The sequence below is a fragment of the Diabrotica undecimpunctata genome, chromosome 5 (assembly GCF_040954645.1).
Source record: "Diabrotica undecimpunctata isolate CICGRU chromosome 5, icDiaUnde3, whole genome shotgun sequence".
Taxonomy (NCBI): Eukaryota; Metazoa; Arthropoda; class Insecta; order Coleoptera; family Chrysomelidae; genus Diabrotica; species Diabrotica undecimpunctata.
The window spans coordinates 94560891-94577926 of NC_092807.1; the positions used below are offsets into that span (position 1 = coordinate 94560891).

Consider the following 17036-nt stretch of genomic DNA (forward strand, 5'->3'; position numbering starts at 1 on the left):
CGACAGAGAGTCAAGGAACCAACATAGGAAGAAACACGACAGATTATGCAATGTACTCAGAGTAGTACATACTTGGGTACATATCTAAAGCATGAAGAGAGATTATGAGTAACTTTCATCTTCAACCCGGGTACAAAAGGACGGAAAAAGGCAAAGTTTGTAAGACCAATAACTCTAAATGTCATTCCTACAGAAGACATTAGAGAAACGAAAAAGTAGATCAACTTGCAAATGGGGATCGAACGAATTAAACGAACCGGCTGTAACTCTGAGAATATCAAAGGCTGCAGTTCATAGGGCTGTAGAAGACTGGATCAAAGAGAGTCATAAACGATAGTTTAAGAGAATACCAAAACAAAAATATGAAAGAAATATTCATTAGTGGACCGTGTAGTAAAAGAACAGAGAAACTGCTACATAGGGATAGAAAGAAACTGAGAACAGTAACAGGAATGTTGATCGGGCATGCACTAGTAAGAGAATTCCTAAATAAAATAGGCATTTACAATGGAGACCTTAACTGTAGATTCTGTGATAAGTAACTAGAAACTGTAAAACGTGTATTATGTGACTGCGAGGAGCTGGACCGTAAAAGACAAACACTGCATGGGCAAAGAAAAGGAGACCCTGGTATATTTAGGTCACACCAAGCAGAAGACTGGAGGAGGCCAAGGCACGATTTGGGCTGTAGCGCCATTGGAGAGAGAGAGAGAGAGAGAGAGAGAGAGATAGAGAGAGAGAGAGAGAAGCAAAAGACCTGTATAAACTTCTACAGGGTACAAAAATTCTAGACTGGTTGTAGAAAACAACAATGGGCAGCAAACACAATAAGCTTTAGCTTCAGTGTAACGGAATCTTTTTGATCAGACGGACCCAGGGGAAAAATACCCATGAAGAAGATACTTGTGATCAGACTAATTAATGTATGCCAAAACAACAGACCAAAAATTGGCTATTGGTTTCTTCAAACACAAAGATGTACGTAACGAGCAGAGCAACAAATCGAAGATCAATTAGCAAAAAATTAAAGAACCGAAGTATAATGTGCAAAGCTTTACATATGGAGGTACTTCTTCTTCTTATGGTGCCGTGCACCTATAGTGCGTTGGTGAATTATCTTAAGGTCAGACGTCTGTCTTTTGCGGCATGCAAAGGTTGGCCAGTGTTAGTTACGCCTGTCCAGTTCTTTATATTTCGCAGCCACGACATTTGTTTGCGACCTACTCCTCTCTTGCCCTCAATCTTTCCTTGGATAATTAGTTGAGGGATTGCGTATTTTTCCCCTCTCAGGATATGGCCCAGGTATCCAATCTTTCGTACCTTGATCAAGCTGAGCAATTCTCTCTCAGTATTTGCTCTTCTTAGGACTTCCCCGTTTCTCACCCTATCTGTCCATGGTATGCGGAACATTCTTCGCAAGGTCCACATTTCGAAGGCTTCCAACTTGTTAATGGAAGATATTTTCAACGTCCATGTCTCCATGCCGTATAACAATATGGACCATACATAGCACTTAACCATTCTGTAACGGAGATTGAAGGAAAGATTGCGGTTACAAAGTAGCGGTTTAAATTTAAGAAAAGTTTGTCTTGCTTGTTCGGTACGGCATTTTATTTCTTGTTGAGGATCCCATTGGTCATTCACCATCATGGAGGTACTATAATGCTATATTAGAGAAGATTCGATCAATTTTTAACGTATATTTAGGAAACACAATAAATATATAATAATATATTATAGGCCATGCACAAAAATGCAGACGAGGGGCTAGGACAATAACCAAAAACCAAACTAAAGAATCAGATAACTAGAAGAACTAGTTTCAATAAAAAAGAAACTTTCCTAAATATGGCTACGTACCAAAACTGAAGAAGATCGGATTCAACATTGAGTGCAAAGCACAGTTAAAAGAAAATAAACGATTTGTGGGATTCTAAATATATGCAAATAAATACATATATGCGACAGGCAATGCACAGAGGTTGGGCGGTTTAGAAATTTCGTAAAAAAAATTATAAATAAACAGTGCAGTAACTATGAACTAAAATAAATGTGGAACCTGTAAATATCGACGTAGAAACTTTTTAAAAAACGGTGCAAAGTCTTAAGAGTAGCAAAGCTTGCGTCTCAGACGGTATCTCGGCAGAATTAATTAAAACTGAAACATCTAAACTTTTTCACATGTTAACAAAAGTCTTTAAGGAATTCTTGTATGGACACCCAGGAATAAGGTAATGAAAAATGGCGTATAGTTTATCCATCTACAAGAATTTGAGTAAGTTATCCGGAAAACAACAACCAAATTAAAATCTATTAGAGTTTTTATCTGGTTTCAAGTCATACCTATAACATATATAAATTATAGTAAAACATATCGACTTACCTGAATGACTAGCAATCCTAATTATTTCTTCAGCTTTTTCATATTTAATATCTATTCCTAAATTATTCAACATAATCTTGAACTCCCCAGGTGTGACCCGCCCATCTTGGTTCCGGTCGAGCAGTTCAAAAGCAATTTTCAGACCTATAAGAGACATGTTGCCGGTAGTTTAAAATCCCACAAACTAAGTGTTATAATTGCGAAATGTACCATATTTTACAAATCTTTATTTGTTAGGTTTAGAGATATTAAAAAACTATTGGCGGCGGTCCAGATTTTATTTTTTGATGTAAAAGTTTGAAGTGGCATTAAAATGTAGCCGGACTGATTTAGCAGTCGGTTATTTTGGGAATATATTTATATTTTTAGCTTATTGGACAGTGTAGCGTAAATAATAAACATTATTTAATGAAAAGCGTTTAAAAATTAATTTATTTATTGTTTACACAAGTGCAAAAAGAATATTTAATTTTTTTTTCGAAAAAAATGACGCAAACAGTATAATGCTTACAAGGTCTTAAACTAAAATAGAAAATCAAAAGATAGTAAATACAGGGTGGACGAATGAAAATAAAACTGGGGCATCATCAGGAACTGCGATAACTAGACTTAGGCAAATACGCAAATAAAAAAGTGTGAAATATGCGCATAAATATTCAATATTGTATGCAAAAATATGCAGTATTTTATGCAAAATATGCTTTTATTAAAAATGTTTACAATATTTCTTTATTTACAAAAATACTTACAATATTATGACTACATAACATTGTACAATTATTTTAACATATAAATATTATTTTGAATTGTGGTAACAATAGATTATCAAATGATGTTAAAAATTTTCTAATAAAAACTTATGGCTTCTATCCGAATACATATATTTGTAAATAGAATAACTTCTTTCGACATCAACTAATGTAATTGGGGCATTTTTTAAATCTACTATAATAGATGGTTCTAAATTAAGTGGTTCGGAAAATGTCCCAGATAGTACTTGAACCACTTCAGAAAGAACCTGGTAACCACTATTTTTTTCCATGGTTACTTTAAATGTTACTTTAAATGTAAAAAATTTCCTTTCCAATAGTACCTTTAACGTTTTGACACAATGACTTAAATTCTTTTTTAAAACTGTACTCTCTAACAATGATAATTTGGAGGATTCTAATTGAGTTATAGTGTTCTGGACAAAACTAAAATATAATTTTATGAATGACAGTTGTTGTTGGAGGATGTTATTTTGGAAGGCTTGCTTAGCTTCCAATAAAGATTGGCAACTATCATCCGTTAAAAGGTTAATTTTTTTTTAAATCAACAAAATGATCAGCATAGAAATTAGCTGCTTCCAACCATGTTCAAAATGGGTTGCGGTGGCAGTGGAACAACAGGAAGCATATCTCTGTAACATTGTATTCTTACAGGTGATTTCAGGAATATCTTTTTGATGCTCGCTACTAAACTGTTAACCAGTGGAAATTTTTTTCTTACTTCCTCCGAAACTCCATTCCATGCTCTAAACAAGTGACATATATTTTATCCAAACAAGTTTGGATAAAATATTTTTAAATTTTGTCCTGCTTTCACCATATATGGTGCGGCATCAGATAAAATAAGCAATAATTTATCTTTAGGCACAGCAGCGGGAAGAAAAAAGTTGGCTAATGCTTCTTGTAGAAACCGTGATACTGTTAGAGCGTTGGTTTTTTCCACTTGCTTACAGGAAATTAAAGACGATTTTGGAAAGGATTCCTCACTAAGGACACCAATCAATAAGTGCACAATGTATCTTCCTGACGAGTCAATGGTCTTGTCCACACATGTAAAAGTAATTATTACCTATTTCGGCTTTTATGTTGTGGATAACTGAGAAGTGTAACAAATTGACATTATATCTTCTTAAAGTTCGTTCACTGGGAATGTTTTGTTTGCAATATTTAAAAAAAAAACTCAAGTTTTCATTAGATAATTTTGAAAGCGGTATATTAGAAGATACTTATGCACGACACAAGTCTTCGTTAAAAGTTTCTTGGCCGGTCTGTTTTTTGGAACTTGACTGAAAGCACTTGGACACTGAAGGTTGATATTTTTCACCGGATGTAGTTTTTACTTTTTAAGCTAAATGTTTCGCGGTTCTGACATGCTGATCTATTTGAAATTTTTTTTCACATGAAATCTAAAAAAGAATATAAATATTCTAGTTGTACCCATTTTTAAAATCTAAGATTGTAGAAATAAACTAAAAATGAAGCGTTTTTGCATAACAATTAAAATATTTAAACTAAATCAAATAAAAATCGGTGTAGTATTCTTGAAAATGTCAAGAAATGACTGTGCAAGAAGGAAGAACCCGCAAATATTTACAAGAGGCTCTTAATCTTTTCTGTTTACATTTAAAGAAAAGATACTGTGAGCATAAATTAAAAACACTTAATTAATTAAGTCCAATATATGACATGTTTTTGTTTTTAGCAAAATTAAAGCAAACTATGCTATTGTTAGAAAAAAATGTTGGCATTTTCATGCCATCTGTAAGTTTGAATATAAAAATATATAGTTAACACCAAATTTTCAAATTATATGCACTTTATGTTCACTTTTATAAAAATAAGCATAATTTGACATTTTTGCAGTTTTTTTGGAATATATGCAAAATATGCAATTTGCATATTTGCTTGCCCAAGTGCAGTTATAAATAATGCTTTTACGAATAATTCACTATAACAATAATATATAAATATATATATATATATATATATATATATATATATATATATATATATATATATATATATATATATAATATAATATAATAATATATAATATAATAATGCACTGATATCTATAAGTTGATTTTAAGAATGCAAAACAAATATGATCCCGCTAAATAATCGGTTATTTGTCTTATTGGTTGCCAAGTGTTTTAGCGATTCATCAAAAAACATTTGCTTCATTTCATCACAGAATTGAATCGTATTTTTCTTTGATTATTTATTATTAATTGAAAATTAAGGAAGTAGGTCCTTTTCTTAATGTTAATTCTGTTGAAGTTTCGTTTGATATTATTTATTTTACAGGAATATTTATTTAATGAATGTGACATTCGTCGTTTTTTGACAGATTTACATTTACAGGGAGTTTGGGAGCTAGGGAGATGGAATCGTCTAAAAATAATTACTAAAAATATTCACAGGAGTAATCGATCTGAAAATTGACGAATACTAATTGAAGATAAACTGAATGCTTTTTATTGTTTAAATGTTAGAATGTCGTGTTGAAAATTCATTTTTTGTGACATTTGTTGAAATCTACAAAAAGACTATGGAGAGATAATCAGGCAATTTGATTATGAATATTATTATTGAAAATTAATGAAAATGTTGCTGTTTCAAAAAGCAAATTAAAGAAAATATTAGAGGCGGTTAGTATTTAAAATAGAGGTAATGAGTAGGATGCTCGAACAGTCACGGCATAAATGGAGTAGGTATTATTTTGAACAACGAATGAAAGGAATTCAACTGCGATGTACGCCAAATCTTCGTGGACTTTAAACAAGCTTACGATTCTGTTAGCAGAGAAGTAGTGTGGGAGACCATGGTAGAAATGGGAGTACCTGGAAATTTGGTACGATTATCACAGGTGAGCACAGAGAACGCTTCCGCACGGATCAGAATTGGCAGCACCACGTCGGAGGAATTCCTGATTGATACCGGGCTTAGACATGGAGATCCTCTCGCCCCCTGCTATTTAATTTGGAACATGCGGTAAGGAAAGCTCAACCACAACTGACAAACGGATTTGCCGCCCAAGGATCAAAAATACTATTGGCGTTTGCGGATGACGTGGGCACAATTGCACAATCCACAAGAGATGCAAAATAAGTTTTCACCCTATTCGAAAACGGAGCCAAGGAAGTTAGTCTGAAGGTCAACGGGGACAAAACCAAGTACATGGTGGCTACGAAAAACCCAAGACCAAGGGTTAGACAATACCAGTAAAAATAAGAGTGTACAAGACAATAATTCGTCCCACAATAACGTATGGAAGCGAGACATGGACTCTGAACCAGCGGGAAACGACAAATTTACTGGTACTGGAAAGAAAGATACTGCGAACTATCTATGTGCTTTGCAGAGAAGAGACAACAGGAGAATGGAGAAGAAGACACAATGATGAACTACAGACAGTATATGGAGATGAAAACATAGTACGCCACATGAAAGCAAACCGAATAAGATGAATAGACGTGGGCGGGCCACGTAGTAAGATCAAGTGACGAAAGACTCCTGAACGCCACATTCTGGGAAGGGCCCGATGGCAGAATGATCTACCTACGCAAAATATGAATACAGCAATGGGAAATACATCATATGTGTCTAAACCCCACATGTAGGGTGTGAGGAAAATAAAGAATTTTGGAGAGCCCTTAATTGCGAGATACTCGAGATTCCTATAAATGAAAAGTGTTTTATTGGAGGTGATTTGAATGTCCATATTGGTACAGAAAGAGCAAGAATAAAAAGAATTCATTGATGTTTAGGGATGAGGATAAGAAATGATGAAGGAAATAGTGTCATTGACTTTGCAGTGGCATGAGATTTGGCTGTCAATAATACGTTCTTTATGAAGACTGAAGACCAGTATGTTACCTATAGGAAAATAGGACTGCCAGGAAAATGTACCTAATCGAGACTTGAGGCATAACTATTGAGAAATCCCTAACCTTTTACCCTTGTTTAATAAACAATTATCAGTTATACAGTCGTATACATAATAGCCGACAACTTGGAAGACTTAGAAAGAATAATGAACAAAATATTAAGATATAGTGGATAATACGGACTCTCTCTTAACATCAAAAAAACCAAATTCATGAAAATTAGAACAACAATTAGATGTTAACGAAATATTAACGGTAGGCGGCCAGCAGATTGAGAGAGTAAAAAGATATACTTACTTGGGAACGATAATCACAGAAAATAACGATTATACTGCAGAAATAAGAGTCAGAATTGAAAAAGCACGTGCCAACTTCGTGAAAATGAAAAAGATTTTATGCAGCAAAGATCTGACATTGGCCCTCAGAATAAGGCTAATTAAATGCTACGTACACAGTGTACTATACTATGGAGCTGAATCATGGACATTAAACTGGAATACAATAAATCGACTTAACGCGTTTGAAATGTGGACATTTAGAAGATTGTTGATTTAGAAGATTCCATGGGTAGATACAGTCACGAATACAGAAGTGTTAAGGAGAATAGGCAGAGAGAGGGAAATGGAAAATACAATAAAATAAAGGAAATTGCAATATCTCAGACATGTGATGAGAGGCGAAAGATACAACATCTTGAGACTCATAATTCAAGGAAAAGTAGAGGCTAGGAGAAGTGTAGGAAGAAGACGCGTTTCCTGGTTGAAGAACCTGAGAGAGTGGTTTGGTTGCAGCTCAAGGCAATTGTTCAGAGCAGCTGCCTCGAAGGTCAGAATAGCCATGATGATTGCCAACCTTCGTCGCGGAGATGGCACTTAAAGAAGAAGAAGTCGGTTACTGTATCAGAGTTTAATTTTTTTTGCGTATGCCGAAGAACACGCATTTAAAAAAAATTAGACGTTTGTTTAGAAGAACTGCATGAATCGGGCCATATTTGGAACGTTTTCTAGAAGGAGATGGAGCATTTTGTAAATCGTGCTGTAAATCGGCAAGTTTTATTTTTTCTCCCTTTCTCATTTTTTTACTAAATTTCAAAGTGGTATTAAAATTTTAATTATTGTTATTTTTTTTTAAATTCTCAGATTTCAAGTAGTAATAAATACTTTACTGATAAGCATTGTGGAACCTACTTCATAAACGTAATTTTGAATAATTAAATTCCTTTAAGTTTATAAATCCTTAGCAGAGGAGAGTACATTAAGAAAACAAACTACAAATTTCTTTTCACCCAACTCTATATCAGTGAATAAAATTGATTTGCTGTTGATTTAAAGATTTGTTATCCTTAATGCATTGGACTTGTGTAGCACACGAGATAAATAAAATTGCAGAAGAAATTAGAAACCTGTTTTCGTTGGTGAATGATTTAAAAAAAATCGTCGAGGATGCACATACCTATATATTAGAAAAGCTCTCGGTGTCTCTTTGTTGCATTAACCCGTAATTTCAAGGTACGGTACATTTCACGAAGCAGTTTTTTTTACTTTAAACACTGAAATGAAATAGAATTATTATTATCAGAATTTGATAATATTTCCGAAGCCATTCGAGAGACAAAAAAAAATATAAAAATCTCCGAAAGAGAAACAACAACTCGCATATACCATATACTCGTATAATAACAATTTTAAATTAATAGTTACCACAATTACCATATTGGAAAGATAAGAGGTTAATTAATGTGAGTCAGTAAAACTAGCAGTCAATTAAAAATTAAAAATTAAATCAGGACCTGTGGAAGTAATAGGCAATTAATTAAAAAAAAATGAAATAGGTTTTTGATAAGAATGAAGGTTTTTCGTTTTTATCTAATGATTCTAAAGTTTTGAATACGACATATCCGAGGAGTTACAAATGGTAAATTCATCTAAATTTTAAATATTTTACCACGTGCACCATTTTATAGTAGGTACTTAAAAAATTAACAGTTCAATACACAAACAATTTGAATTCACATATATATGAAACATAAATATGTATCTAATATTGTGATAATAAGTCGGCAAATCTTGACCAAACTAGTACTATGCTAGAAAAAGTGTAGTTAGGTTTCTCTCTAGAATAAAGAAATAGTTGGATTCGTAACAAAACTGAAGTAAAAGATGCTTCAACTTTAATGAAAATATGCTGATCATATCCTAAAATATAAAAATAACAGATGAAGTAAAATAATTATATTCGGAGATCATTACAAAACAGAACAGAAGTATACGCGAACAATGCAAAATTCAAAATATTAACAGGTGGATAAAAACAAGAAAAAAAACTGGAACGAACATGTAAACCGAATGGGACCAGATAGATTAGCGAACATCTGTAAAAACAACAAGCCGTATAGCAGAAGACCCGTTGGAAGGCCGCCAAAAAGGTGGAAAGATAATTTACAGTCAACAACGACTGAAACAGAATAAGAGGCAGACAAACAGGGGTAATCCTAGTCGGACGAAGAAGAAGGAGAAGATCATCAGATCATGAATTTAAAAAAGACAAAAAAAGACTAGAGCTTAAATCATCGAATGATATAAAGTAAATTAAGAGCAAGCGGAATATGGTAGCCTAACTCAGGATGCTTTTCGATAAACACCTACTTTATACTACTCTGGAAGCACATATATACTGCTCATGTATACTACTCTATAGACATGGAGTCTATGGATAGTTGATCAATCAAAAGACTACAGCCTTTTAATATATATCAAGAAAACTTTCATGACGATTTTAAAATGATCAAAGAAATAATGATAAAAGGTTAATAGGTAATGGGAAAACACTTCAAGAATTAAAGAACTACAACTATATTGTCACCATTATCGAGCATAAGAAAGCACGTACAAATTTTAACAAACTGAAGAAGTTGTTCTGAGGATTCAAGGGATTGGGCCATCAGTTTTATGTGTTATATGTTTAAACTATTCTTAAAAATAATTCATCGAAGAATATATAAAAAATTAGAAGCTGACATCGGCCACAAACAATTTTTGTTTAGAAATGCACTAGAGACCAGTCAATTAAGCACTATTAATTTGCTCTTAATGTCCTAAACAACGTTGCTTAGAAACATCCTAATAATATATAATCTTCACTATGGCAAGAACTAGAAGCTACAGTGCGAATAAATAGCTCTATATCATATAAAATAAAGATCAAAAGGTATTTTCGATAAGGTTTTGTGTTGTCTCCAGTCTTGTTTAATGTTTACTCGCAAGATGTAATTAGTCCTTGAACGAAATGGCCGGAATAAAAATCAACGGACATCCCATTTGTAGTATCTTATACGTACTCATTGCCGAAAATATCGACGACCTACAGACATTACTAGGGGAAGTAGTAGAGGCAGGCGAAGATACTTATCAACTGTTACATACAGGTAATTGTGCAGGAAAAGAATGGAAGTAAGCGCAGCATAGGAAGGAGAATAATGTATTAATTGAGAAACCTCAGGAATGGTTCGCTTGCAGTTATATTCAAGTATTTCGAGCAACAGCCTACAATTTCAGATTTTCCATAATTATAACTAACCTTCGTAGCGGACATAGCACATTAAAAAGAAGAGCGAGGATGATGTGAAAAGACCAAATTAAAAAAAAAACTAATGTAAATACATTAGTAGAAGGGTACTACAAAATTAAAACAATAGAAGTATCCAGAGCAGAACATAATGAAAACATTTATTTATATATTGTGTTTTATATTTCACGGTTAGTTGGTAGGAACTCTTTAAATTCTTGAAGATAGTCATATCAGGGAAAATGAATCAATCCCTGCCCTCCGCAGATTCCGGGGGTTTCCTGACCTGGGAAACTAGTACCTGTTTAGGGTCCCTTGCCCAAGGGTTACGGATGAAGTCCACAACAGCATCCACGGCGGAGAATCGGAGCTTCGGTACGGTGCAGATGGCGGAAGTGGCAACCCTCGATTATAGGGTTAATATATAATCAAAACAGTAGCGTCTGATACAGAATGAACGGCTACGAACAGCGTCTGATCCAGAGTGGGCGGCTGATATAAAACTTGATATAAGGTTGAATGCTCGAATAAATGAACTTTGAAAAATTAAAGGCAAATATCGAGCACAATTTTAATAATCAAATCTTGCCCAAGTACTTTCTCTTTCTACAGCTTCATCAGGGTTATTTCGTCAAATTTGGGCTATTCAGCAAGCCTTTGTGCTTGTTCTAGTGTAGTTTTATGTACAATTTCATGTTTATTACATTCTGCGCTAGCTGGATAGCCCAAATTTGACGAAATGCCCCTGATGATGCTGTAAAAAGCGAAAGTACTTCGGCAAGATTTGATTATTAAAATTGTGCTCGATATTTGCCTTTAATTTTTCAAAGTTGATATAAAACTCATCAACCCGTGTAGCCAGCGTGGTGTTTTAAGGCTACTTATCCTTCCAACTATATAGACATGGCGAATACTAAAACGAACAGAAACAGTCCCCAGGTGGGTGGAGTATGTTATGCCAAATCCCACACCTAGAAAAGGGTCTGCCTCGTGGAATCTGAAGGAGGCAAGAATTAGCTTAGTACACATAGAATGCACTTCGGAACATATAACATCAGAACGATGAGGACAGAAGATAATCTAGAAGAGTTGCAAGAAGAACTTAAAACCATAAAATGAGACATAGTAGGCTTATGCGAGACAAGGCTTAAAGGCGAAGAAACGACTTTACTAAAATCAGGGCACACTTTATACCAATACAATACATGAAATAACCAAGGTATAGGAGGCGTAGACTTTTTGGTACATAAGAGAATTGAAAACTTGGTAACTAAATTACAAGCGATTTCTAATAGAGTTATCTATCTGGTAATAAAACTAAATAGTAGATACAGCATTCAAATAATCCATTGTTATGCACCAACTTCTTCTGCAGATGATGAAGAGGTAGAACAACTTTATGAAGGCATTACAAGAGCCAGAAACTTAGAGAAAACATATTACATAATAATTACGGGAGATTTCAACGCTAAAATAGGAAAGAACGAAAATAATAATGACAACGAATATATTGGAAATTTTGGACTGGGAAGTAAAAATCACAGGAGAGATATGCTCACAAATTTCCTCAGAAAAGAAAAACTTTTCTGCTTAAACACATTCTACAAGAAAAAGATGCAGAGAAAAGGGACGTGGCACAGCCCAGACGGTAAAATGAAAAATGAAATTGAGTTTATACTCTCTAACTTCAAAAACATTGCTAAAGATGTTACTGTATTTAATTCTGTTAACACTAGTAGTGATCATCGATTAGTTAGGGTACGAATAGAAGTAAATACGAAATTCGACAGAAGAAAATTATTAACACAGGATAAATTACCAAACATAGAAGCACTCGAAATGAATCAAGAGGAATATCAAAGTGAACTAAAAAAGAGACTAGGACCTCTACCAGTATTCAACACGAAAGATATAAATGAAATAACACAAAAATTAACGAATGACATAACATCAACTGCAAAAAAGATGTGTGGTAAAAATAAAAATCCGAGAAAAACGAAATTGAAACAAACAAAACTGGATTTAATGGAAGAAAGAAGAAGAAAATCGAAAGAATCACCAGAGTTTAAAGCTATCAACAATAAAGTTAAAAAGAGCATAAGGTCAGACTTGCGAGCCTATCAAACAAAATAAATACATATTGCAAACCATCGAAAACAATAGAAACATGAGAGTATTGAAATCAAATTTAACTAAATGAAAATCAAAAATAACTAAAATCAAAAATCAACAGGGGAACACGGTGACGGAAAAAAACCCAAATAATCAAGGAAATACAAACGTTATATGAGAATCTGTATACATCTACTATACAGAATCCCGGAACAGACCATAGAACAATTCTAAAGGTCCGGCTCGGAAACTCTCCCTAAAATAACTTCTTCGGAAATTAGACATGCCTTACAGCAAACGAAAAATAAAAAGCTCCTGGTGAGGATCGTATAACGTCTGAAATGTTAAAACTGGGCGGCAACATCGTTGTAGAGGTTGTCGAAGTTTTGTTGAATAAGTGTCTAACAGAAAAAAGAATAGCCAGTCTGTGGGAACACGCCGAAATAATACTTTTCCACAAGAAAAGAGACCCTACTAATATTGAAAACAACAGACCTATAAGTTTGTTGTCAAACTTATACAAATTGCTAACAAGAATAATAACCAACCGCATAACACAAAAACTTGATTTATATCAACAGGTTGAACAGGCGGGATTTAGAAAAGGGTTTGGTACTAACGATCACTTACAGAATACATGAACGATCAGAACACTGGTAGAAAAAAACACAGAATACAACGTACTCTACATATGGCATTTATTGACTTTCACAAGGCTTTCGATAGTATTGAAACTTGGTCCTTCTTGTCAGCTCTGAGGGATGCTCGAATATACTCACGGTACACTACACTTATTAAAAACATTTATAAACAGGCCACATTCCACATCAAAAAAGAGGAAAAAACTGAAAAAATGCGTCTTGGTAAAGGTATTAGACAAGGTGATACTATTTCACCAAAACTTTTTACCTTAGCATTGGAAAATGTATTCAAACAGCTGGACTAAGCGGAGCAAAAAGGTCTAAACATTGATAGTGTACGTTTGAGTCATTTGAGGTTTGTGGACGACATAGTCCAGATTAGTACAGATATGAAGGAACTGGAGCAAATGCTCAAGGAATTAAATCAGCAGTCAAATAAAATAGGTCTTAAAATGAACCTTCAGAAAAGAAACATAATGAGTAATTTACAAACTAATATTGTTATTGACAACGTCAGTCTTGGAAATGTAGATCACTATATATATATCTTGGACATACCATTAAAATCGGCAAAGAAAACCAAATAGCCGAAATAAAAAGACGCGTACAATTGTCTTGGGTAGCTTTAGACCAGTTAAGCTTTATCTTCAAGCATAAAGAAGTACCAATGTGTCTAAAACGTAGAGTTTATGACAAATGTATCTTGCCTGTAACGACATATGGCAAAGAGCGATGGAGAGGGCCATGCTAGGGATTAGTTTAAGAGACAGGATTCGAAATATCGACATTCGTGAAAGAACAAAGATTACTGATGTCACAGAACGTATAGTAAGGCTCAAGTTGCATTGATAATATCCGAGATAATCCCGAAAAATGGACATAGAGATTAAAAAACTGGAGATCAAGAGAGAACAGGCGAGGAGTAGGCAGACCACAGAAGAGGTGGACAGATGATATCAAACAAGTCGCGGGCAAGCAGTGGATGAGAATTGCCAAGAGTAGAAATCAATGGAAGCAAATGGAAGGGGCCTATGTCCAGCAGTGGACGAACACAGGCTGAAGAAGAAGAAGATGTCACGGTTAAAGTATTAAAATGCAGAAAATGAAATAAATACATTTTTTTTTCAAGTTAAAACAATTTTATTCTTCCTTACCTTCTAGCTCATTCTCGGTGAATTCTTTTTTAATTGAAGAACTCTAAAATATAAAAACATTAGAAATAAATAAAAAAAATCAGGAATATCACTCACCCTTCTTTTAGAAAATTGATACGCCGCCATTTTTTGCTAATATCAATTTGCACTACCTAATAGTATCTACACTTTGTATTTATTTTACAGGTGACAATAAAACAAATTCATCATTTTGACCCGAATGGTGTTTATCCACTACTGATCCAACGTTCAAGTTTTGTGCCAATTTGTTCGCACGTTTTAAAATGACATTTCATAAATTCTTCCCTAAATTTTATCGCTTCGAAATATGATCGAAAACTTGGTAAATATTCGAGGGACGCCGCTTAAATATTTGGCACTGGATTTTTGGTATTTATCTGTAATTTCACACGATTAAATGATGCGTTTTAAATGACTGATCCGAGCTAGAAGTGTGATATCTTTTTGTTTATCAGATAAGAATTTAATATTTATTGTAGGTGCTATTTCGAGACATTGAGTTATTTACTACTTATTATCGTATAAAGTATTGTAAATAATATAATATTTGTTTTTTAATTTGTGAGTACTTTTAAACAAAAATTTTGAATAAAATATGATACCACATGTAAAACCATAAAAAAATCGTAATTTGAGAGGGTTTTGTAATTACTTATTTGTACGGATTATAAGCAGTTTAGTCACCACGCTGAATTACTTGACATACCTATATGGATTATTATTGTCAATACAGTTGTTTTATAAAACTGGAAATTTAATATAAAATAACTGGAAAATAATATAAAAGTGGAATTATATTTTAAAGAGTTGTTCATTACATTCGATATTACATTACATTACATTCGATATTTCCTAAATGAAAAGCCTTTTTAAAAAAATCTAAAACACGTCGATTTTTACATTTAATGTTTTATATTTTACAATAAAATTTCATTATACAAGGTGATACACATTACAGTGATGACGTCATCGGCTCTTTTTTTAAATGTAACAGCCTGTATTTTAGGACATTTTTAGATTGATAAAATGAGCTGATTTCAAAAAAGTATAATACTGGGAGTCTAACGGATATAATTTGAAAGATATGCGCCTAGAAAATAAATTATTTATTATCAATTGCAAAAAAGTAGCCTACTTCTAGTTTTTGGTAAACTATAATTATTTTTAATAACGTTCAATAACAATATTTAATTAAATTTTTTTATTAAGTCGTCAGTTTGTTGTATATATTTTGTACATTTAAAGAAAATGTGGTTTAAATCTGCTTCTTTTTGACAAACTTCACATGAATTGGAATTTACAATTTTACGTTTTGTCAGATGAGCCAGATAACATGCGTGTCCTGATTTCATTCTGATAATAGTTGTAATGTATCTACGTGGAACAGAGTAATTTTTAAACCAAAATTCACTCGGGATTGTGGGTTGTATGAGTGCATATTGTGAGTGTTGTCTATATTCATAATATTCTTGTTTCCACTGATTGTTTTCAATATTCCTGGTATAATAACCAGAGCTTATAATCTGTTTTCGCATTAGAATCAATGACTTTCTTAGCTAATATATCTACATATACTCATTATGCTCAAGCCCTATGTGAGCTTTATTCCACAAAAATCTCACTGTTCTTTGTTCCTGGTGTAATTCAAAAATAATTTTTTTGATTAAAAGGATGTAAATATTTGTGCTTTTGATAGTAAAAGATATAGTCTCAATGGCTATAAGAACCGACAAAGAATCACATGCAATTATTGTGGAGTTGTCATTGGAATCCTTAAAATACGTTAATGCTTAATAAATTGCTATGGCTTCAGCAGTAAGAATTGAAAAATTATGATCTAGAGTAAACAGGTTTTTTATGCTTTTTGAAGGAATATAAAAAGCGTATCTAGTGCCAAGAGAAGACTTTGATGCATCTGTATAAATAACTGTTGATGCTGGCGAGTTTTCTAATAAAGTCTGATTGCACTATTTACATGGTACCTTGGTTTAATTACCGTAATAGTTTGCAAAAAAACATAAAATTCTTCAAAGTTTGAATTATCATATGTGTATGAGTTGGTGTAATCGCAATTTGAGAGATTTCTAAAAACGTCACAAAGTTTAGGAGATTTGCTCTATATAAAACTATATTTTATTTTGTGGTAATTTAAATTAAAATCTAGTGTTGGTGTTTGTTAGTTTACACTGTACACTGTTTTATAACTACTATCCCCTTTAGAGTTTAGAATATTCAAAGAGTAACACAGTAATAAAAAACACTCAAACACAAGGTTTTATTGACAAAATTGTTCCCCACATTTTCTAAAATTCGTTGTAGACAATATTGCCAAATTAGATTGTTTATCTATAAAATTCAGTATATGAATTTCTGTTTAACCTTTGTATTTATTAGTTTGAATATTAAATGGACTATTAGCCTCTACATTTGTAAGCAATTACAATGAAAATAATTGCTGATGTTGTCAAGGACCTGGTGCAAGCTGGTAACCATATAATACC

General features: G+C 33.2%; 1 protein-coding gene across 1 annotated transcript in view; it reads right to left on the reverse strand.

The window, feature by feature from the left end:
• Eip63F-1 (Ecdysone-induced protein 63F 1) overlaps window positions 1–14955 on the reverse strand; it is a 57910-nt gene extending 42955 nt beyond the window's left edge. Inside the window, exons 1-3 of the mRNA XM_072532241.1 lie at window positions 14611–14955; window positions 14515–14557; window positions 2384–2527 (exon numbers count right to left, since the gene is read on the reverse strand). Of these exons, the coding sequence (XP_072388342.1) occupies window positions 2384–2527; window positions 14515–14557; window positions 14611–14640 (217 nt within the window). The 5' untranslated portion in view covers window positions 14641–14955. The remainder of the gene's footprint in view (window positions 1–2383; window positions 2528–14514; window positions 14558–14610) is intronic.
• Between the last annotated feature and the right edge of the window lie 2081 nt (window positions 14956–17036).